Source organism: Grus americana, chromosome 1 (assembly GCF_028858705.1).
Source record: "Grus americana isolate bGruAme1 chromosome 1, bGruAme1.mat, whole genome shotgun sequence".
In the NCBI taxonomy this organism is placed as follows: domain Eukaryota; kingdom Metazoa; phylum Chordata; class Aves; order Gruiformes; family Gruidae; genus Grus; species Grus americana.
In genome coordinates this window covers 92,940,674-92,962,987 of record NC_072852.1, presented here as the reverse complement: position 1 = coordinate 92,962,987, position 22,314 = coordinate 92,940,674, and the positions used below count along the sequence as shown (strand labels likewise).

Below are 22,314 nucleotides of genomic sequence, written 5' to 3'. Positions count from 1 at the left end.
CAGTGGCGGGGCCCTGCGAGTGTTGGCGGGGTGACAGGCACCGGGCGCCCTGCGGACCCACCGGTGGCTGAGGGGAGGAGGCGAGGTCGGTTTCCCGGCGGCGGGCACTGAGGAAGCCGGTGGGCGTCGAAAAGTGAGGGTCGGCCGCCACGGAGGCCGGAGACTACAACTCCCAGCCGGCATCGCGGCGGTGGCTCAGGGGCGGGGTGACGCTGAGAACTACAGCTCCCATGGTGCCGCGCTGCGCCGGCGCGCCGTGGCTGCTTCGGAACAGGGCGGGAAGACTACATCTCCCAGGGCGCCCCGCGCGGCCGAGAGGGGCGGGGCGCTGCCCTGGGCACCGCGGGGCGGAAGCGGCGCGGCGGGGCCGGGCAGGGGGTGCGAGGCGGCAATGGGCGGCGGGTGCGGGGACGGGCCGGGGCGGTTGTAACCGGTGAAGGGGGCGGTTGCTGAGTGTGGGAGGGAGCAAAGGGGTGGGGGGGTTAAGGTTCTCTCTTCGGGTTCGCTGCCTGCTGATGGCCCCGCCGGCGACGCCCGGTGCCTCGGCGGCCCCGCCGGGCGGTTGCTCCCCCTCGCAGGGCTGTCTCCTGAGAGGCCGGAGGGCGGTCGGCCTGGACCGTGCCTCGGCCTGGTGGTCGGGGGGTGAAGCGTGTCGGCGCCGGAGCGCGGCCCGGGTTAAACCGGCCGGCTGTGGGGCTTCGCGTTTGCAGCGGGGCGAGGGCTTTTCGTACGGTCACTTACCCCGGCGCTGCCTGTGCCCCTGTGCGGGATTGATGCTGGTGGGGCACGGTGCTGTTGGCCTGAAGGCCTTTGAAGTCCCTTACTTTTTAATATTTTTTTCTTAATTAGTGATGCTGGGAGATTTCCGTGAAATAATTTCAAAGTGAAATGATGAGCTTAACGATTTGCTTTGCTTTCTACTTCTAGATTACTTTTTGTGAGCTGGTGGTGACGAAGAAACTGAATGAATGGAACAGTTAGGGCAGATAGGAAGTTTGCATTTCATGCTCTCTGCTTACCACAAGACACAAGCAACACTGTGTCTCTGAAGTGACCTGGAATCATTGGAGTTGTGTGTCTGGAGAGGCTCTGAGGACCTCTGAAGGTAAAAAAGTGTTTGGTAGCATTCTTTCCTAACCCTCTGTTGTTGTCCTGAGTATTAAGAGGAGGATCCTGCTCTGTAGTGTTGCCAGCTCTCTCCCCACATTCACGTCTTCTTTTAGGCCTTCTGTCTATTCTGCTTTCCCAAAGAGCAGTCAGATCGCAAGCGTATTTTCTGAGAAAATGCCAGCAAATGCAGCCTTACTCTTTTGTGATGTCGGGTAAAAGGAGTTGCTTAAATGTGGCGGCTTGCTGTTGGCTGAAAAGAGTGATTGCTGTAACAGGATAAAAAAAAAGCATATTTTTGTATTCCCCTCTGCCATGGGGAGGAGAAAATGCTTATCCGTTCTCCAGTCTTAAAGTTGATTTTTTTTTCCAGAATGCTTGCTTTTGTGCTGTTCTGTGGTTTTGCTTTTTCAACTCTACTGACTTGCCCTTTCCCCCCCGCCCCTTCCATGAAGTGTGTGCATCTAGTCATTCCTTTGAACGTTGCTGCTAGTTTGGCCTTTGCCCTCTCTTTTATGAGCTGGTGCTTTGAAATTTTTACGTGTCTTACTTATTTCAAATGAGTATTATAATATCCTGTGAAGAACTTCTGCTTGAGTGCCTGTTTACTACTGCCTTGTGTTGTCTTATGAACAAACCTTTTGTAAAAACAGTGAAGATTCTTGCTGACAGCGTATAAAGGCAAAGTATTTCCATTTATTATTAATCACTATGTCTTTATAATTAATGTCATCATTGGTAATAGTAATGTTATTTTTTTATAAGTAGGCTTATTCTAAGGCACCTCCTACATGTTGTTCTGCATAGAACCTTTTGCAGAGCATGGCATAATCTCATAAACATGCGGTGTTGTTCTTCATGGTCTTTTCTGGTAATTATTTCTTACTGTCTGTGCTTACTACTCCCATTGAGCTCTGCCTGGGGCTGGAAGGATGGTTCTCCCTTTAACAGAGCAAAGGACACCTCGTTTAAGTAGGAGTATGTCTACTGTAAATGAAGATGCACTGGATATACACAGTGAATGGACAGAGTAGTTAACTACACTGTGGCAGGAAGAAATTCTAGTTCATAATTTGCCTGAAGTGTTGTAGAGCTCTTCATCTCTTCTGTAAGTAGTTGAAGTGTTAGGCAGAAGCATTGAGGGGACCTTTGTTATAAGGAATTGCGAGTGTGCTCTTGCCCTGTCGCTGTCTTGTCCATATTGAAAATCCACGTGTGTTTTCTGGGACAAATGCCATACAAAGCCACCCACTAGATTTTGGGGACTGTAGCCACCTCAGCTGCTTTCTGCCTATCCCTGAAGCTGTGCGTTCCAAGGGTTGAATGTCAGTAGGTAGCCATGGCTCTTTTTACCAAGTGGGTGATGAACACTGGACAGTGCTTTAATTTACGGTTTGATTTTTTTTTTTTTTTTTTTTTAATCCTTCATTTTGCTTGTGAACTGCTCTTGATTGCCTGCTGACATCAACTCTGCCAAGTCCACTATATGCCAATGCTCAGAAGCTGGCCAGAAGTGTGTGTTTTGTTTTAAAATTCCCAGCACCAGTGTTCTGTACCTGGCAGCAGGGATGTTGTATCTGAAAGTAAGATTTTTATTTTTTTTGAGCCAGTTGTTTTCTTTCTGTATGTTAGGTACAAAGTTGTTAGGACTTTGTTATTGTAAGCGTTTATATTAAAAGGCAGTGGCAGCAAATCAGTGGCCCAATAATGTCCTGCTTATGTTCTATTTGGCCAGACACTGCTCTGAGGATGGAGCTTGTAGATTCTTGCAATTTCTCCTTCCGGAGAAAGCACTTTCAAAAGAGAGGAGTCTGTTGTAGAGGGTTCCTCTTGCAGTGAATGTGACTGCAATATAGTGGAAAATCCAGACCAGCCTGCTCAGCAGCCTGTTCTGCTGCTTGCCCTGAGAGTGAGTTCCCAGAGGATCTGCTCAGCCCCGAGCTCAGCTGGGCAGTGCAGCTTTGGCCTTGGAGATGCCGCTTGCCCTGTTTGCTTTGTGAGAAGTTTGTGAAGGGGAAGGGATCCCTCAGCAAACTCTGTGGGGATGAACAGTGAGGTCAGCCCTATATGGCAACTTACTCTCTGCCTATTGTGCTCATCCACTGTCCTGTGTACCTTCAACTAGATGCTAGGGTATCAAAGGAGAGTATAAGTACATAACCAAGAAGTAAACACTGCACAGAGTATTTGCTTTCAAGTGTAGACTTGATTCTATGTCTTCTAGATAAATAAGCCCAAATAAAATGTCTTCTCCCTCTCAATAGTTGTCCTAGCTTGTGAGAGTTCACAGCTCGTGGATTATTATTTAAGTACAGTTGTAGTATGCAAACTTTGCAGTATTTTAAATGGGTGCTGCTTGTCAGTTCACCAAAAATCAATTCTATTCTTACTTGTTGCTAAGGATGCAGTTAAATGAGACGCACTCTCTGTGATATCCTTCCTTGAATATGGAAATTAAGCACAGGGGTTGATATGGGTACACATCATCTCCCCCCCCCCCCCAACCCTGTTAGCCAGTTTCAACCAAACAGAGGAGCAGACTGGAGGGAAAAGAAATAAGAATGGCATTGTTAGCAGCAAATACCAGTGCCATTGAAACTCCCTGCTTTAATTTGCACCTTGTTTCATAGTTCAGAATTTATTATTGGCAGTTCTGACTTGAGTGCTCATGTTTTTCCTTGGGAATGTTGTGGTTTAAGGCATTTGCTGTTTCCAGTTGTGGTTCATTCAGTTGCAAAGAAGCTAGACCAAAATATTTTGATTAAAGTATGTGGGAGAAGGGAGGCAGAACAAGCAATAGACAAGAGCTGATTAGATAGTAGCTCATGTAACCAGACTAGCTCTAGCTGCTGAGTTAACTTCAACTGATTTTTTTTTTTTAATTTTTCGACAAGCGCATTAAGCCTGATTCATCATAATCCATAAATTGAATCAAGCACACAAAACACCTGAGTACAACAGAGTGTTCTGATGTATTGCACTATCTGCAAAACATTCCATGTATTAGCAATCAATTACTCATTAAAGTCACAGTATTGTCATAAGTGTAAGCATGTGTGGTATCTGTATTTTCCCATGCCTCCTTTGACCCTGAATTTACATGGTTTGTGAGCACAGTGCTGCAAAGGAGGGCATAAGTGACCCCTAATACAGGGAGCCAGAGCAAAGTCCTCATGCCAGCATGTGAAGGCCTTTCAGTTTTGAGAGCTCCTGTCATCTTGTTCCCATGGAACAGGGTACACTCCCCCTCCCCCCATTGTTTTAGTTCATCAGAAGCACCACGGTATGTATTATGGCATTATTGCAGCATTTACCATAATTTCCAAATTTGTCTTTCAGTACTTCCTTCGTGTTCTGTCTCTAGTGCTTCCCTAAAGGCATTCCTGCATCTTGGCATGGCTACCCTTTGCGAACAGTCTGGAGGAGATTTTTTGGCATGCTTGTGGTTCTTATCTTTGCTGTAAACACAAGCTGTGAAAGCTGTATGGGATGGCAGGCTAAAAATAACTTCTACTCTTGGTAATCTCTTAAGGAAAGATAAGTCTTCTGCCTGGGTGCTGTGGATGGATTCTCTGCGGTTCCCTATAATCAGGATCACAAATGGCAGCGAGCTGTGCCATCTGCTTTGGGGACAAAGTTGCTGTTGCTCTGTCAGTTGCTGTCTCAGAGAGAGGAGCTAGCGCAGCATGGCTGGGAGAAGGGCGATATCCGTGCCTTGAACTTGGAGATCCAGCGGATGCTGACTAGTACTGTAGACTTGCTCAGTTGTTCCTTTGATTCCAGCATGTTGGAGAAGGAAGACATGCATATCCTGAGGGGGCATTGCGTAAGAGGAATGATGTCATGAGTTTGACACTGCTAGGATAACTTTGCATTTACTGTCAGAGGAGTTACTCACTTGGCCCTCTTTTTCCTTACAGCAGCAAGGGCGCAATGATGGATAACCGTTTTGCTACAGCGCTAGTAATTGCTTGTGTTCTCAGCCTCATCTCCACCATCTATATGGCAGCTTCCATTGGCACCGACTTTTGGTACGAATACCACACCCTGTCCCCAGCTGAGAATGTTAGTGAAGCTGGTAGGAGCATCTGGGAGGAATTTGTCAGCGAAGAGGCAGATGAGAAGACCTACACAGATGCGCTCTTCCGGTGCAACGGCACGGTTGGATTGTGGCGGAGGTGTATCACTGTACCCAAAAACTCTCACTGGTACAGCCCACCAGGTATCTCCAGACCAATTAACGCTTCCCTAGCTTGCCTGGGTGGTATATGCTAACTTCCTCACAACATAGTCATGCCGCTTTTTTCCTCCAGAAGGCTTATTTCTGGCTTATGTGTTGTTGTTGGGGGGTGTTTTGTTAGGTTTTTTTTTTTTAAGAAAGTCTAAATTTTGAAAGAAGCAAAAGACAAAATGGTCTGTGGCTGTCAGTGCTAAAGGCTCTGGATTTGACACACATTACTTGATCTAAATTTATTCTGGCATAACTTGATTTTCTTTTGCATCTGCTGTCCAACTGGGGATACAGTTATAGTTGCTCTGCCTGCTACTGTCTTTTTAGGGGGGTCCTGGGGTCCACAGTGGAATAAAGATATTACTTTATCAAGGGGGCACTCATTCCTCTTAGCTAGTCATTCATTTTGCTTGCATGTCACAAATGTCCCACTGCTGCATCAGCACATTTTGGACTCCTTGTACTGTAGTGCTGGATATAGAATGAAATATTTGTATTCTTCTTCACAATTGTCGGGGCTAAAAAAGTGTGGTGAGCAATTATTTTAATTGTTTCAAAGCAGATTTTGGATACATATTGTGTGTGTGAAGCCCTTCATTTTGAACCCTCTTAAAAAATGTACTTTCAAACACTTTTTCTGAAGAAAAAACAGTACATGAAATATTTTTTTTTTTTTACCCCCTCTAATGAAAATACTTATTTTGGAAGACACTTAAACCAGCTCTGCTCAATAGTATTCTCAAAGCAAAATCTGAGCCGTAAAAGGGGAGAAATTAGTGTAAAGAAGCAAATATTTTCTGTTCTTTAAATAGTCCTTTCTTATCCCATTTTTGAATGAAGTGTTTAGTATGATACTACATTCAGCACATGGAGATAAGCACAGGTTAGATAAGGGACTCTGAGTACAAGAATATATAACAACATAGTTGAGCATCACATGCCACATTTGTTTCCCGATCTGTTAAGCATGGCACAAGTCTGCGTGGGTATCACAGGTAAGCTTGAAGATTCTGCACGTTTGAATGCTGTCCGTCGTTGTAGTTACTACGTTATGCTAACTACATTATGATAAGGCATCCTACAAATCTGGTTTGAGAGGTAATTTTTTCTCTAAAATGGAACTCTGAGGAGCTTCCCAGCTTAAATGGTTGGGAAAGGAGGAATTGAAGGGGAGGGGGTGTGGGAGGGAGACACCTAATGGTAATGTTTTCTTTTTTTTTTCCCCAGAAACCGATATGACTACAAACTGCATCAGTTTTTCCCTCTCTGATCAGTTTATGGAAAAGTACATAGAGCCTGGAAATCACAATAGTGGCACGGATTTGAATCGGACTTGTAAGTGTCTTTCAGTTCTGGTAGGTAAACAAGTAGGATTTAAAAAAAATAAATTTCTCAAATACAGTCACTGGTGAGGAAAACATCTGTATCTTGCTCTGCATTTATTGGTGTGTTTTATAGTAGCACAGGCAGTAGGTCAAAGTTTAAAGGAAAACTTCAATGTGTTAGCAAAGGTTTTGCCCATGAATGCAGGGGAGGAATTTGGGAGTTAACAAATGAGGGTCTTCTTACTTCACTGGAGTCTTTGGTCCTTTTTAGCTATGAATGTAGAATGTCTGATGAAGTGGAAGCAGCGTGGGTAGAGGGGAGTGTAAGATGGTGGGAGAAGATCAATTTCTAGCACATGTTCAACAAGCTTGTCTTGTGTATTTCTTTTGTGTGCAGATCTGTGGCGATTGCAGTTTCTTCTGCCCTTTGTCAGCCTGGGCCTCATGTGCTTTGGGGCTCTGATTGGGCTCTGTGCTTGTGCCTGTCGCAGCCTTTACCCAGCCATTGCCACTGGAGTCCTCCATTTCCTAGCAGGTAGGTCTCCTGCCATCCACCACTTACCCTCCCTCCTCCAGAAGCTGGTAGTGACAGCCAGAGCACTTCAACAGCGAGCTCAGTTGTGCTTTACTGCTCCCTTCCCCAGGGCTTTGTACGCTGGGCCTGGTTGGCTGCTATGTAGCTGGGATTGAGCTGCTCCATAAGAAGCTGCCCCTGCCTGACGACGTGAGGGGTGATTTCGGCTGGTCCTTCTGCCTAGCCTGTGTCTCGGCACCTTTGCAGTTTATGGCAGCTGCTCTTTTCATCTGGGCGGCTCGCACCAACAGAAGGGAATTCACTCTCTTGAAAGCGTACCGTGTAGCATAAGTGCTGCTACCGAAGTATTGGGTTTCCATGTTACAGCCTCTTCTCCTCCCAACCCTTACTACCTTTTTCTTTTAGTCAGAATTTTACCTTATACTGCATGCTTCTTGCCAGTTGAGACAATTTAGCCTGCAGACCCTGAAGACAAAAGACCTCTGGGCTAAATGACCAAACTCTGCCAGAAGTCCGCAGAACTTGAACAGGTTTTTAAATTGTTTTTTTTTTAAGAATTTAATATTATTGGTTTTTAAGCTTCATTTGGTTGTTGAATATCCCCTTGGTTAGGTGTACATGCCCCTTCATAATTTTATTACCCTGTCAGCCTGGAGGAAATAGGAGTGGTGGTGTGGGGTGGAAGAGGGATAGGAAAAGAAAAGATGCAGGTAGGCAAGAATGGGAACCTAAGTGCACAAATAATAAATAATTGGGAGCTGTCTGCTGTGTGACCCAAGCAGACAGTACCTACAGAGAGCATGCAAGAGACGTGGGGCAACTCAGAAACCTCTGTTACAGAAATACTGTAGCTAAATCAGTCCCATAGCTTCGCTTTGGGTCTCTTATTCTTACTAGTTTCCTACTTTTTGTGGCTTCTGCCAACATTGATGCAGGCAGAGCAGCTGGCTGTGGGAGTACCTGTACAGCACACCAGCCTGAACGCAGACTCTGCGCTCGCCTTTGCTGAGGAGTGGGATAAGTTGGCCCATTTGGAGCTTTGTGCTGCTCTAGCTACGCTGCTTCCAGAACCCAGGCTAGGTTTGGTATCTGCACTATGTCTGATTGTGCACTCTAATCTTAAGTTGTGGTGCTTTTTGCTTGCTGTGAAATAAGGCTTTCCTCTCTCTTGCATTGAAAACAACCCTTCGCAAGTTTTTTGGTTTTAATTTGGTTTAGTGTTATGTGTGTATATGTACATATATGTACTTAACTTTTTTTAAAGCTCACCTATTTATCCTATATAGCACACAACAGGGTTTTTTTAAAAGGTGCTGCTCTTTTCCCATCTTGCCCCAAACCTATTGTTTAAATGAAATAATAATAATAAAAAAACCTCAGAAATTCTCAGCGTTGCATGAATCTGATGGGAGGGTGAGAGAATGGTCCAAAGTGAATTTTACTTGGGGAAAGAAAAGCCAATGTCTAGATTGTTCTCTGTTTTCAGGGAAATGTCACCAGAAACAAAGATGTTTGGTTAGATTTTTTTTTTAATTAACTTCTTGTGCTCCTGCTAACTTTAAATTTTCTCCTGCTCATCACTGAGGGGGCGCAACACCCCATAATTTCTAATTAGTTCACAACTTCTGCACATATTTCTTCTAAATCACTGCAACTCTACCCAGACTGGATGGCATGTCTGATCTCAAAAAAACAACGTTCCAAGACTAAATTGTTTAATTCTGAGGCCTTAACTGTCCTCATTTCCTTACTCCATGCTTAATTGTGTTGGGTTTGTGTGGCAAGGTTTTTGGTAGCGGGGGGGCTACAGGGGTGGCTTCTGTGAGAAGCTGCTAGAAGTTTCCCCCATGTCCAACAGAGCCGATGCCAGCCAGCTCCAAGATGGACCCACTGTTGACTAAGGCTGAGCCCATCGGCCATGGTGGTAGCGCCTCTGGGATAATGTATTTAATGGGGGGGGAAGCACGAGGAGGAATTGCAGCCAGAGAGCGGGTTGAGAATATGTGAGAGGAACAGCCGTGCAGACACCAAGGTCAGTGAAGAAGGAGGAGGAGGAGGTGCTTCAGGCGCAGGAGCAGAGATTCCGCTCCGGCCCCTGGAGAACCCCATGGTGGAGCAGGTGGATGCCTAAGGGAGACTGTGACCCTGTGGGAAGCCTGCACTGCAGCAAGCTCCTGCAGGACCTGTGGCCCTGTGGAGAGAGGAGCCCACACTGGAGCAGGTTTGCTAGAAGGACTTGTGACTCCGTGGGGGACCCATGCTGGAGCAGTTTGTGAAGAACTGCAGCCCGTGGGAAGGACTCACATTGGAGAAGTTGGTGGAGGACTGTCTCCTGTGGGAGGGACCGCATGCTGGAGCAAGGGAAGAGTGTGAGGAGTCCTCCCCCTGAGGAGGAAGCAGTGGCAGAGACACCGTGTGATCAACTGACTGCAACCCGCATTCCCCATCCCTCTGTGCTGCTGGTGGGGAGAGGGGAGAGAATTCAGGAGTGAAGTTAAGCCCAGGAAGAAGGGAGGGATGGGGGGATGGGGTTTTTAAGATTAGGGGTTTTTTTCTCATTACCCTATTCTGATTTGATTGGTAATAAATTAATTTTCCTGAGTTGAGTCTGTTTTGCCCGTGGTGTTAATTGGTGAGTGATCTCTCCCTGTCCTTATCTCTACTCATGAGCCTTTTGTTATATTTTCTCTCCCCTTTCTAGCTGAGGAGTGGAGTGATGGAGCAGCTTTGGTGGGCACCTGGTGTCCAGCCAGGGTCAACCCACCATGTTAATATAAGTATGTCTTAGAAGAAATAAATCCTGACAAAATTAATAAGTCTGTGATGGCAAGGATTCTGTGCGATACTGTTGCTGAGAATGACAGAGAAATAGGTGTTTTTTTCTAATGGCTGTGTTTTGTTTTGTGCCTTTTTTTTTCCCCAGTAGGTGCTTCTACCCAGGCTGTATTTGCTGGGTCAGCAAACAGGAACTCCCTGAAAATCAGGGATATCTGCTAGTCTCATTTATTTTTTTTATCATGTGTGTGATAGGAATCAACCTACTTCTCCTTTTAACATCATCATTGGAATATTTACAAAATGAAGCAAGGATGCTGATGAAAAGCAGTGGTGGGCTGTTCGAGATAATCCTCTTCCTGCTGCTGTTGAGTAATTTTTCACCTTTCCTCCTAAAACAGTTTATTTCCCTCTCTACAGTGTCTGGGCCGACTCTAACCCTGTGAGAGGGGATGTGGTATTTTTGTGCAGTATCAGAGAGTAAATGAAAATCCGTGCTGCTGATATGTGCTGCTGTGGTGCTTTTCCGCAGTCACTAGTTATCTCTGATTTAGGTAGATAAGGCCTAACTGCTCAGCTTGTCTGGTTCCTCATTTGTCAGAAACACTAGGGCATGGAAGCCTCAGCTTGGGTCAAAAGGACTAGAAGGTGCTGTTCTGCACTTTGAGAGGAAACACTGCTGGTTATTTTATCTAGTACAGTTTGGGTGTTTGTTTTTTTTCTTCAGGAGCTGGCAGAATAATCGTATCTTGTGATTTTAATCTGAGTATTGGGAGTCCTGTGCACTTGCTCTTTCCTCTTGTATCAGCACCTATTTTTCTGAAGCGTAAATCTCAGTTTTTAAATGTTAACGTTCTTGCTTTCAGAAGAAGGATTGTTATGGATAGAAAATGGAATTTTGGAGGTGCTGTCAGTACTTTCTTGATCATTTTAAGTACCAGCAAAACCAAGATTGCCTGCTTTTGTCTCAGATAAATGCTGCTGGTTTTCTCTGGCCTGAAATGAAGAAAACAGGCTTTAATTGGTCCTTGATTTGCACCATTTAACTAAAATGAGGGTCACCTTTCAGGGTTATGGGTTTTGGGGTTTTTTTTCTTTGCTCTTATGTAAAGATTTCCCCGTCAGAATGGATTTCGGTGCGAGGCAGACTTCCTACAGAAAAAGGGCTAGCCCACTCCCTTGTCTGGGGTGATGGACCTGCATATAGCTGTCTTGCTTTCTGTGTGCTTTACTCAAGGTGTAAAGGGAACAAGAAGAGTTCTTGGACTGCTGGCTTCGGTTCACTAAATGGCATTGGAGGACAGACAAACAGAATAGACACCGAGAATGGAATAATTCTGTAAGAGAGATGATTAAGCATGCTAACAGATAATGAGACAGGTCTTGACCCAGAGTGTGTGGTACAGGCCCTTCACACCGGCGGTTCCTCGTGCCATGTTCAGAGGTTGGCTGCATTCAAGATGAGCTTGAGACCCGCGTGTATGCTTGTGGTCGCAAGTATATGTAAATGCAGACACCCTTGCTCAAAAAAGTGAAGTGTTCCAACTCTGGAAGAAAGTGGTGAAATCAGAGGCTGATTTGTGTTCCTCTGTATTTTGTGGTCTGACCGTGGGAGATGTTTCCTGATACTGGTTCAGTGTAGGAGATAGGGATGAGGCAGACACACACACACACACACATACCCCCCCCACCCCACCCCCAAAAGAGATGGGGGGGGGGGAGGGATGTCCTTGCGTGTCTGTGTGCACGAGGGAAATGGCACCCATCTCTAATACTTGTACGTGCCAGTGAAAGTGAAGAGAAGGCATATCAAAGGAAAAGGAGAAACAAAAGAGGAGGAATCCCATCAGACTGGGCTTGACACTGCGTGGGAGCAAGCTCCCAGGACTCCAGCATGAACTCTCCTCCTGTGCTTACGAGAAGCCCATAAAGGTTCTGTCCCTCCAGTCCGAGGTGGCAAAACTGCATTTGTCCTTCAAACCTGCCCCTGTGACAAAGTTTCTCCTTCGCAGGCTTGGGCTTGTTTTCCTGCCAACACTGTGAAATGGCTAGGAAAGCAGGACTGGCAGAAAGCTGCACAGAGCAATAAAGTGGTTAGTCTAGGTAGCAGCTGCTGCTTGTTTTTTTTCCTCGAAGTGACACTTTCTCTGTCCTCTTCCCCCCACCCCAAACAACTCTGTGAAGGGGCTGGTCAATGAAGCTGCGAAGATGGGTTTTATTATTGTGGCTGTAAAGACAGCTCCCGTTGGTGTGAGAGGAGAGATTGCTCAGAACAGGAGAATAGTCAATCCCATCTCCTTAATTTAATAAAAAAGCAGCATATAGCAGACACACAAAATTGCCTTGTTGTGTAAAGGGGATAGTTCACCACTTAGAAAAGGAATAATATGTTGTGGGTATGAGTGGTAGCGGAGCCTTGGATGACCCAAGAGGCCCCTCTGACCTGTTGTCATGCCAGAAACTGCGTGTGGTAGTCTGGTTTTCCTTCTGGATTGTGTGCTGGCCGGCCGGTCCTTTCCTCATGGAAGGTCTGTTGCAGTGTTTTTGCTCTGGTGATAATGAATGCCTCCTCTCCCCTCATCTAAAATGCTCTGAAATGTGTTTTGAGAAAGGTGTTTGGGGTTTTTTTGTTTGGTTGGGTTTTGGGGTTGTTTTTTCCTGTTCTTTGCCACTTAACACTTGGCACCGCGTTATGCACCAGCTCGCAGTCTTGTTTTTTGCACTGCTGTCGTAGTTCTGTGGTTCAAGGCGATGACTTCTGGAAAGCTCCTTTCTGCTCACTAGCATTGTGCGTGCTCAGCCAGCACCTGCTATTCAAAGAGAAAATCTGAAATGTCAGCAGCTTATCATCATTGTATCTCAGGCTGATTGTCCACCTCTATCTGTGTGTATTTCCTGCTTGACTAGATTGTGTATCTTAACAGAGAGAACGTAACATCTTGAAGCTGCCTTTTTTTTTTTTGCTGCCTTTTTTTTTTTTGCTGCCTTTTTTTTTTTTTTTTTTGCTGCCCCTCAGGCAGAGCTAGAGTTTTGTGCTGTAGAGCTTCTTTATAACCTGTTTTCTAATAGGAAAGGATCAAAAGTTTGCGTGTTTACTAACTTTTCTATTACTGTAGAATATTATTCCTGCCCTATATTTTTAAACTACAACTTTCAAAACTACAGGGTGTAAAGTGAAGCCTTTGTTCAAGTTACGGTTCAGATATAGGACAGTTGAAGAATGGATACTCTGTAACTGGAAGACTGTGTATGTATCTGGATATGGCAATAACAGCCACATGCGAAATTGCACTTAAAAAGCACCTCTGTGCCTACTGATGCCCAACCTTTATACAAACCGATGACCACTGAAAAAAATCCGACAGCGATAATGTATTCTTCCACTCCTCTCTCTCCTCTTCCTTTCTAAAATTACTACTTTTAAAAATAACCATAAGGACAGTTTTATTTATTGATCAGGTTAAAGCAATGAGTGTCAGATGTCTCTGTGTTCCCCGTTTCCTGTGTACAGACAAAGGATGAAGGAGATGGTAATGGATTTTTGCAGAGGATCCAAGCATCTATATAGCCTTGGGTTTTCTGAGCTGAAGACTGAAAACTTTCAAGAAAACTAGAACCTTTTGTTTAATGAAAATTAATTATTACTTAATCTGAACCCTCCTTTAAAAAAAAATTAGTGATTTTTTTAATGGCCTTCTTTCTTTTTCCAGCTTTCTCAAGTCTTTCATCGGCCTCTTTTAAAGTGTCTCTTATGCAGACGTGGTTTTAGAATATTATCTTTTTTAGATTGATGTTTGCAAAGAAGATAATCTACTGTTGTATTTTGTGTCACTATCTGAGAAGAGGAAACCCTTACATATGTAACTTCTTAATGGCCCTGCCTATTACATCTGTAATTTGGGCTAGTTCTCAATATCAGACGTGCACATTTTTTAAAAATTTGGATTACCTATTAAAAATAAGGTTGATCAAAACATCTATAATAGCCTTTCAAAAAAAGTACATAACGAGGGAGTGTTTCCAGAGTGCTTCGTTAGCAAGGACTCCCTCTGTCCCATGTTATGACCTACCACGTGTCTGGACTTTTACAATTAGTCCTTTTCCCATTCAGCTTCCGCAGCTGAACACATAAGTATGTTTTGCCGCACATTAACTTGCTTGAGCCATGGGTTGAGGACCGTTCCCCGTTGTAACTTCACCTTTTATCATCCTTATGATGAGGACACCTTTCTCAGTAGCGTCCAACCGTGATGCACTATGAGTATACCCTTGGGCTAAGGTACCGAATCAGTACTGCGCTGAGTGGTGGGCTTTTTCCTTCCTCTGAGGCCAAGTACAGCTTGTACCTTTAGCGAATTCAGTGCTTTGGGAGATTACTCTCCAGAGTCTGGCAGCTGACTCTGGTGGCTCAGTGACCATGGTGATATCTTTTTACATTAAATGGTTTCTATGTAAAAACATCCCTTGCTATCAGAGGATTTACCTGTGACAAACACATGTAAAGACCGTCAAAGCTGACCATCCGATATGTTTACACTGATGTTGATTTACTCATTGATTGAATCCACCATTTAATCACCAAACTTAATTTGGAGTGCTGGCTGGATGAGACCAGGAGTGTGCTGGAGTGGCAGTGCAGAGCGGGTGCTCGTTTTCTGTGATGCCTCATCTCTGCCAGAGCCTTCCTGCCTCCTGGAGATACTGATAGCAGACGCTGGAGAACTGGTTCCACAGCCTCTCCAAATCCTTCCTGGGTCTCAGCCCTGCGCTGTACTGTGCTCCCTTAGCGCTGCTGATTCCCTAATTTGAACAAACTACTTGTGTGGGTGATTTTGCGATCCCTTCAAGCCTTGTTAAATTGCTTTGGTTGAGAAAAGGGCGGGGTTTGTCTTCACCAGAAATAAGCTCTGCTTTCTGAGCGTTTTCCGGAGCTGTTGCAGTAGTTTCTTTTGCAAACAAACCCCTTTTGTCTTGCACTCAAGCGACCCATTTAACTAGCTAGTTTTGATTTGCATTTTGATGTTTACTTCCGCACAAAACAACAGCAGCAGCGTTACAAAACCGCAGCATCTGCCCAGTGCTAGAGCTGCTTGGGTTCTCTAAAGGTCTTCCAGTTCTGGAAAGTGATTAACCATCCACAAATGATGAGGACATCACCAGTGGTGTCAGTAGCAGGGTGCTGCTGGCGGAGTCGCCCCTGCCTCCCAGTGCTGACCTGGGAGGTGAGGCAGGAGGAACTGGTGAGTGGGAACGGGCTGCGGTGGGAAATGAGCAGTCCCTGAGAGTGGGTCGCAGGTTCTGGAGCAGCTTCGCTGTTCCGCTTGAGCCACCGCAGGCCTGTCCAGGAACAGCACTGAGACAACCGTACCGACCGCGTGAGGGACGCCGTGGGCTGTGGCAGCCAGGGCTGTCCTCTACGGGGAGCACAAGGAAGCGTGTAGCGTTATGGGGAGAGGATGTCAAACCTGTTCTGGAGCAGACGGGTGTGTTTTACCTCCAGCCGCCTTTGTGAGCGGACAGGAGTGTCATCATCCAGACTTGTTATTCTCCTTCTGTGTCTCCTCGCTCCCTTCTCCCACCTCCCCTCTTCGTTCTCTCTCTTTCATTGTTTGTTTGTTGTGGTAAAGGAAACTAGCCGCTCGCTTCAGAGTCGTGTTGGGCTGTACTCAGGGGACCTTAAGTCTGTCCACATCCCTGTTACGCACCCAGCTGGGTGCGCCTGGAAGCCTAAAGCCAGCTAATTGGAAATGCTAGGCACCGGAACATTTGTTAGGGCATGCAGCTACGGCCCCAAATGCCTTTAAAGCATTGGTACCCTTTTTAACGTGGCCTGGATGCTCTCGGCTGTGCGCTGCCAGGTGCTCAGCTTCTGTCGAAATTCTCTGCATCCAGTGTTTACGGAATGAGAAATCGGACCTTAATTTGCAGTAAAAGATTTATGTGGTAGTCTGGGCTAAAGGAGCTCTTGTTCCTGCCAGCCGTCTGCTTCTGTTACGCTCCCTACCCCGGGTCATCTTCACCCCAGGAGATGCCAGCAGGGAGCTGACAGCTTCTTGATATCTGGGCATTGTTCGTGTTCAACAAGCCAGCAAGGAAACAGGGATCGACTGATTGAGCAGTAAAGAAAAACCCTGTGGTGCCATAATGCACAATGCAAAGATTCTGGTCTATAGGTAAAGACAGTTCGTAGGGAATTTTTTTCCCCATTTTTCAGGGGCTGTATCATATATTCAGCTGAGGTTTTTCCTTTATTGCCAGTAATTTTTAGATTAACTGCTGGGGTTTCTAAACATTATGGGAGTCACCTTTGTCTTCTCACTGAAAAGGCAGATTTTCACCAAAGATGTCACTGATTTCGAGCTCCCTGACCCGATGGAAAATCCTGAGGGTTATTTGAAGCAGAGAGAAATAAATGGAACAAAGTCAGTCACCGACAATGAAGATTCAAGAAGATGAATTTCAGGCAAAGGTAATGTTTTCTGTTGGTTTCCTGTTCTGGGATGTAGCAACTTGCGAGATGCATAAAAGATGCAGGAAATAATTGTTCTTCTTCACTTGCCCATGTTCAGCCTTAGCTGATGTTGTGTATCCTCGTTGAAGTCGTAGATAGTTGGGGATATCCTGAGAGGAGTGAAGAGCACCTCTAGCAGGTTTAGAAACCGTAACCTACAAGATAGGGGAGCAATGGAGCTGTTCGGTGGAAGGACGGACTCTTTGGATGGGGCAAGCGGTGTTTTTTACAAAAGGAATTGATACAGATAGTCGCTAGTAGTTCTCCACATCCACTGGTGACAGGACAAGAGGTAACCAGCTTCGTTTGTGGTAAATGAGAACTAAGTCAATGGACAGAAAAAAAAAACAATCTTGGTCTAGGCATGCTTGATCCCGAGCTAGATGATTATTTGTCCCTTCAGCCCTACACTTATGTTTCTCATCCAAGCCATCTTCAGGAAAAAAATTCCCCTATCGAAGGGCTCACCTACTGAGTGTTACCACGAGACACCACTTCTTAGGGACTTTTTTGGCTTATTCTGTCTCAGAATTATTTATGAAATACAAATACAAAAAAAAAAAGTAATTGAGCATGGACCCTTAAATGAGTGTGGTGAAATTTGGTGGAGACCCAGTTACTTATTTTACCTGAGACTCTGGCTCAGGATATGTTCCAAAAAGTCACTTACATAGACTTCCCTAAAATTTTCATCTATTGTATTTTGGAGGTGTATTTAGTTTAGGGCTTATTTAGTCTAGTTTCTCAGTGAGACAAGCCTGAGGAAACTACGATGTCTTTGTATTTATGATTATTGTCCTTCCTTCAGCTTTATAGCTTTAGAATCTATTGGTCAGTTCAAGCCAGAGTTGCTGAAATACTGATTCTTACAAGTTTCTGGGCCTCATAGAGGATGGGGACTTAGTGCCTCCACTGAAGGAAGCATCGCCATCTGAGTGCTTATGAATAGTCCTTTGTCTAGATTACAGTTCATTATCATATCTTTTTATTTAATGATAGCAATCACTGTTATACAATGAATGAGGGGTAATTATGTATTGGGACTTTAGGTGATTTTGCAAGGGATGAATGAAGTGCATTGGGATGTGCTCCTCCTGGTTTTAGAACAAACGAAAGACTGGCCTTGAAATCCTGCGGACACTTGAGCAATGCCACGCACATCCGGTCTGTAAAATTCACTCTCTGATATATAACTGGTTTGAACCCTGGTGCAACATTTTAAGGAAGTCGGTCGCTCACTGATTCACTCTTCACAATACATCTCACGTTAGATTCCTGTCCCATTTACAGCCTTTCCTGTAGGGGCGAAATGAGACCACACGTACCTATTATTCGTAGCTCAGAATTGCTCTCTTTTAGGCATTAATAAATTAATTCGTATGGGGTGATGTTAAAAAAGTGTCATAAATAGGAGAATAAGAGCAGATGTTTGATATGCAGTGAGATTTCTTTTTGATGTTTGTTGTGCTGAGTCAGGCTGAGATGAAAGCGATCAGGGGAAAGCATCAGAAATAAGACGTGACAGAGAACTTGACAAAAGCAAGATTTGGAAGATGAGTCTGAACAGCAAATAATAAAGCTGACATTCCTACTGACCTTGCAGAAAATAAATTAGTTTCATGGTAGTAATACAATAATATCTGTTCTGAAATAGTGTTCTTCTTGAGCTTGTTCACACAGAAGTACTTGTCAGCTGGTTCCCCAAAAACTTCTTTGAAATTTGCCTCTGAAAATGAGGTTAGTTAAGCCAGATTTCTTCCTCGTTACTGATTTCTAAGACAGAATTCATTCTTTTTCAACTGGGAAATATTTGTTTCTCATCATAGTGTTCTTCTAATAATGGATTCTGCCCTATCTGAATTCATTGTGTCTTATCAGAGGTGCTCTCTTCTTAAGCTCCCCTTTGTTCTCTGTGTCTTTTTTTTAAGTAAAGTTCTTCCTCACCTACGACTGGCTTCTCTCAGATGAGTTCTTTGAGCTCTTTCCAGCTCACATTATCGAGCACTGCACAAATCTTCTCATAGTGACAAATTTTAACAAAGAAGAAGAGAAAGTTAATGAAGAGGTAAGTACATCCAAATCATGAGCAGTTAAACCCAGAGAGAGGAGAGACAACTAGAAACAGAATTTGAAAAGAATTTCTAGCACCTCAATGCAACGGTGGTGGGTGCTTTTATGTGCTTTGTGGGTGCACGAGGCTGAAGTAGCAGCTCTCATATCCAGAAGCTACAAGGAAATGCTGCGAGTTCAGCTCGGGTATGACTGAATCACCTATTGACGAGCTTTAGACATAAATTTAAGATTTTAGTGTTACATGTTAATTTTGTTTCAAAACCTTTCCCCCAGTCTTATAGAAAAATAAGGAGAAACTTTGGGACTTTGCTTACCTAGAGCCAGTGGTATAGTGAATTTGTTTTGAAACTGTGTTGTGGTTTTTCAGCTTATGGGGTTTGTTTTTGTTTTGAGTTTTTGTTTGGTTTTGAGGCAAAGAAAAGCTTAGTACATGGTTCTAAGTAGGAGAAATGTCTCCTCAGAGATCACCACGCAAAAACATTTAATCTCTTAGGATTACGTTGCTTTGTGCATTGTCATAGCGCATTGAGGTTGACAAACTACCTTGTGTGAGGCTTTGTCCTGTGGAGACTTATGAAAGTTATTGGTGAAGGGAAAGCGCCAGCCAGTTGAACACTTCCAGCCCTTGCTTTTTCGCAGTGCGCCCTGCCCTTAGCCCGTGAATATCAGGCTTCCAGTTAACGCTCTGTATGGTGGTACAGAGATACTTCAGCAAATAGCACAAGGGAGCCCTGAAGGCAGAAGGAAAAATAAACGCAGAAGTACAGAACTACAGCGATGCGCGAAAACTCAGACTCGATGCCCTCTCCCCAATCCCACATGTAGGAATTAAAAAATGCAAATTCAGAAATGTTCTTGTACTAGCCAAGGACAGTAATTGTAGCCAGAAAAGGTATGTAGAGAAGAAAATGAAAAACCTTTTTTTAAAAGAAAGTGCTGACTCAGAAAACAAGATTTTGATCATATCTGGCATTAATATAGTGCAGATAAACAAAAAATTAATTCAGTAGTAGCCTCAGCAAAAATGCTTCCTGTACAAACAGGAAACACACAGTTTGGCGGTTCTTGAATGTGTGAAAATGTGCTCAGCGCTGTGCAAGAGCGGGTAGCAAACGTGCCAAACCAAATTTAAACTAGACAGTGGCCCAACTATCACTCCACCAGGGAAAGCCAAACTCCAATACCAAGGAAAAGTATAAAGGTTAAAATATCAGGAAATAGAGATTCGTGAGAACTATGTTTTGATTGACAGATGTATTTATTTACAGTTGAACTTACTGAACCAGTGACGATCTCAGTAGACCTACAAACAAAACAAGTGCTAGTGGAAGAGCATGCTTGGGATTTTGGCTTTTCTGTAGCAGAGCTGTGAAAAAAATTAATGTTTTGGAAAGAAAACAAGTAACATCATCTGGATAAGTTAATCCAAGCAGTAGACTGCTTGTGTCGCTCACTCCAGCAGAGCTTTACGGAGTACTCATTGAAGAAAAAAAAAAAAAAAAAAAAAAAATCTGTATTTCCGAAGTAATGGAAGAAATTAAGCAAATAGACAGAATCCTTGTCCTGAAGTACATACAGCCAAGTGACCAGCTCTGATAGCCCTAGGAAACTCAGCCGAGATGCATGCTTGCCTAGGCCCAAACAATTTAAACAAAACTCACTAAAGAGTTGATTGTCAGATGCATGCGATGAAAGAAACATGATCTGATTCAGGGAAAAGCCACAATATTCTTACAATTTGGTGCCAGAAATGGGGATCAGCAATTTGGATAGAATGTGCCCATACCATGTTAAGAAAACTAGTGACGGGTCAGAGGGGTTGAGAGTGCCCCTGGGGACCTGATTTAGGGAATATATGAACCCTCAGAGCACAGCAGCTGTTACATTAGAATGTCATCTACGATGAAAAGTTGTATGAGGACAACCAGTTGAATGATCCTTGTGTCTCCTAGAAGGAGCCAACGAAGCAAAACTAAAATGTTTGAGGAATAAGTGCAACATCATACATGGCAGACCTGCTCATCACCGGGGTCTATGACACAAGTCTGGAAAAGTCACCACAAAAAGCCCGCATGTCTGTAGCTCTTGTCACGTTCTAATATGCTGCCTGCCCAACAGGAGAATTTGAGAACAAAACAAATCTATGATGTCCTCAGTCCAATAGAGGTAGGAGTAAATATCAACCGAGCCACCTGCGAGCCAATTTCCAGGCAGAAGCCGGGAAGAAACTCTGAGTAGGCAAAGAAGTGGCACGAGCTTTACCAGTGTTCACACTTGTTCTTCTGACTGGAGAAAAGAGAAGCTTCATCTTCTTCTCATGCATCCCAAAATATCACTGTGGATCGAGTGTCCAATACAGCATCGCTTATTAAGGCACTGAAATCTTCAATAAATCTCGTGTCAGAGGGTTCAGGAGTGGATTGCAACGCGTATCAGAGCTGTTGGGGGTGAGAAGAGTGTCTCTGGGCAGAGGCGGATGCTGCTTACTGTGCAAATACGACTGTGATGATAGAGATCAGGGACTTGATGTCCAGCGGCATATGTGGGGACAAGATGCAGAAAGAGACAATGAAAATACACAATTTCCAAATGTACAATGGAGCAAAGTGGGAAGGGTGAGTGGCTTAACTGTGGGGAAATTGTACTGAAATTGAATGTAGCCATTTTAACTAGGGCTCTACAGAGTTGACCTACTCTTTGCCACCCAGCCTAGAAAGCCAGACAGCCTACATGAAGTTACCCACTTCTTTATCATCGCAGATCTTTTTCCTGCTAACTATACAAGCATTCTTATTGCAGGCAGTTTCTTGCTGTGCTGGGAACTGAGTAAACTCCCAAACTCTCAAGCAGTGACTGGCAATCATGAAGTGATAAGGCATTTCAGCAGGCACAGTCTGCTATCTTATTCCACCATGTCACAACCAACAATATTCTAATAATAAATTAGCACTTAAAATTATAATTACGCTATCTGTGTCCTTCAGTGTGGTCTTAAATTTACTGTAAGTACTTAAGACTGGTATGAGAAACAAGCAGGAGAGCCAGGTAAAGGTTGAAATTTTCCTGTATTTGTAAGCAAAAGACTACATGTAATCATAACCAAAATGCCTCGTCGGGATTATTTTCTCAACACAAAAGAGGCAGTTTCACTGGGAGGTGGTGAGATCTCTATGGGGCTGGGAGCTTCCCGTGTTGGCAGTTCCTCGCTGCGGCTTGAGGGCTGTTGGTGGCCTGAGGCACCAAGCTCTTCAACCTTCGGAGCACAGCAGCACCCGGCGCTCACCTCACCTGTCCTTGGGCGCAAAGGTGTGCAGGCTTTGAGCAGGTAAATCCTCGCCGTGTAAGGGAGAGAAGGGCTGGCCCTGGGACCGCAGAGGTGGTCAGTTACCCAGGACAAGCACGAAGCCCGAAGACGAGATGTAATACACGCAGCATGCCCTCGGCTGGGGGCTGGCCAGGCAGGAAAGAAACACAAACCAACTAGATGACCACAGTGACCAGCTCGGAGCGTTGCCTTCGCAGCAGAGCAAATTGCAGAGCCGTCCCCTCTCTTCCTCCTGAAAGGTCGAGCTCTTTTCACTGTCCTGATGTTTTTTCCTTTTCTTTTTTTTCTAAACCTTTTTATATACCACATACAAACCCCAGAAAACGACAATTTCCACAGCAGTGGTGACGTGTCATGAAACAAAAACAAGACAGTGGTGGCAAATATGAGTGTTGGTGCAGGGGCGTGTGCACGCATAGAAGGAAAGAGGTT

The 22,314-nt window shown here is 44.6% G+C and overlaps 1 protein-coding gene across 4 annotated transcripts; it reads left to right on the top strand.

Annotated features, from left to right (window-relative positions):
* Positions 1 to 305: 305 nt before the first annotated feature.
* On the top strand, positions 306 to 9,799 carry CLDND1 (claudin domain containing 1). 4 transcript variants are annotated; one of them, XM_054827298.1, is made up of 6 exons: positions 306 to 378; positions 928 to 1,105; positions 5,028 to 5,329; positions 6,566 to 6,673; positions 7,061 to 7,198; positions 7,308 to 9,799. In XM_054827298.1, the coding sequence occupies exons 3-6, from the start codon at positions 5,041 to 5,043 to the stop codon at positions 7,526 to 7,528; spliced, it is 756 nt and encodes a 251-aa protein (XP_054683273.1). In that variant the 5' UTR covers positions 306 to 378; positions 928 to 1,105; positions 5,028 to 5,040; the 3' UTR covers positions 7,529 to 9,799. The 4 variants fall into 4 exon arrangements, with proteins under 4 accessions (XP_054683273.1, XP_054683290.1, XP_054683280.1 ...); XM_054827315.1 differs by having other exon boundaries at positions 350 to 402; XM_054827305.1 differs by having other exon boundaries at positions 353 to 1,105.
* The last annotated feature ends 12,515 nt before the right edge of the window (positions 9,800 to 22,314 follow it).

What these genes read in the sequence shown, in the direction of transcription:
- CLDND1 (XM_054827298.1), top strand. Translation starts at nt 5,041, where the DNA reads ATGATGGATAACCGTTTTGCTACAGCGCTAGTAATTGCTTGTGTTCTC. An exon ending in TCACTGGTACAGCCCACCAG is followed by an intron (nt 5,330 to 6,565) that starts GTATCTCCAGAC and finishes TTTTTTCCCCAG; the next exon opens with AAACCGATATGACTACAAAC. An exon ending in CACGGATTTGAATCGGACTT is followed by an intron (nt 6,674 to 7,060) that starts GTAAGTGTCTTT and finishes TTTTGTGTGCAG; the next exon opens with ATCTGTGGCGATTGCAGTTT.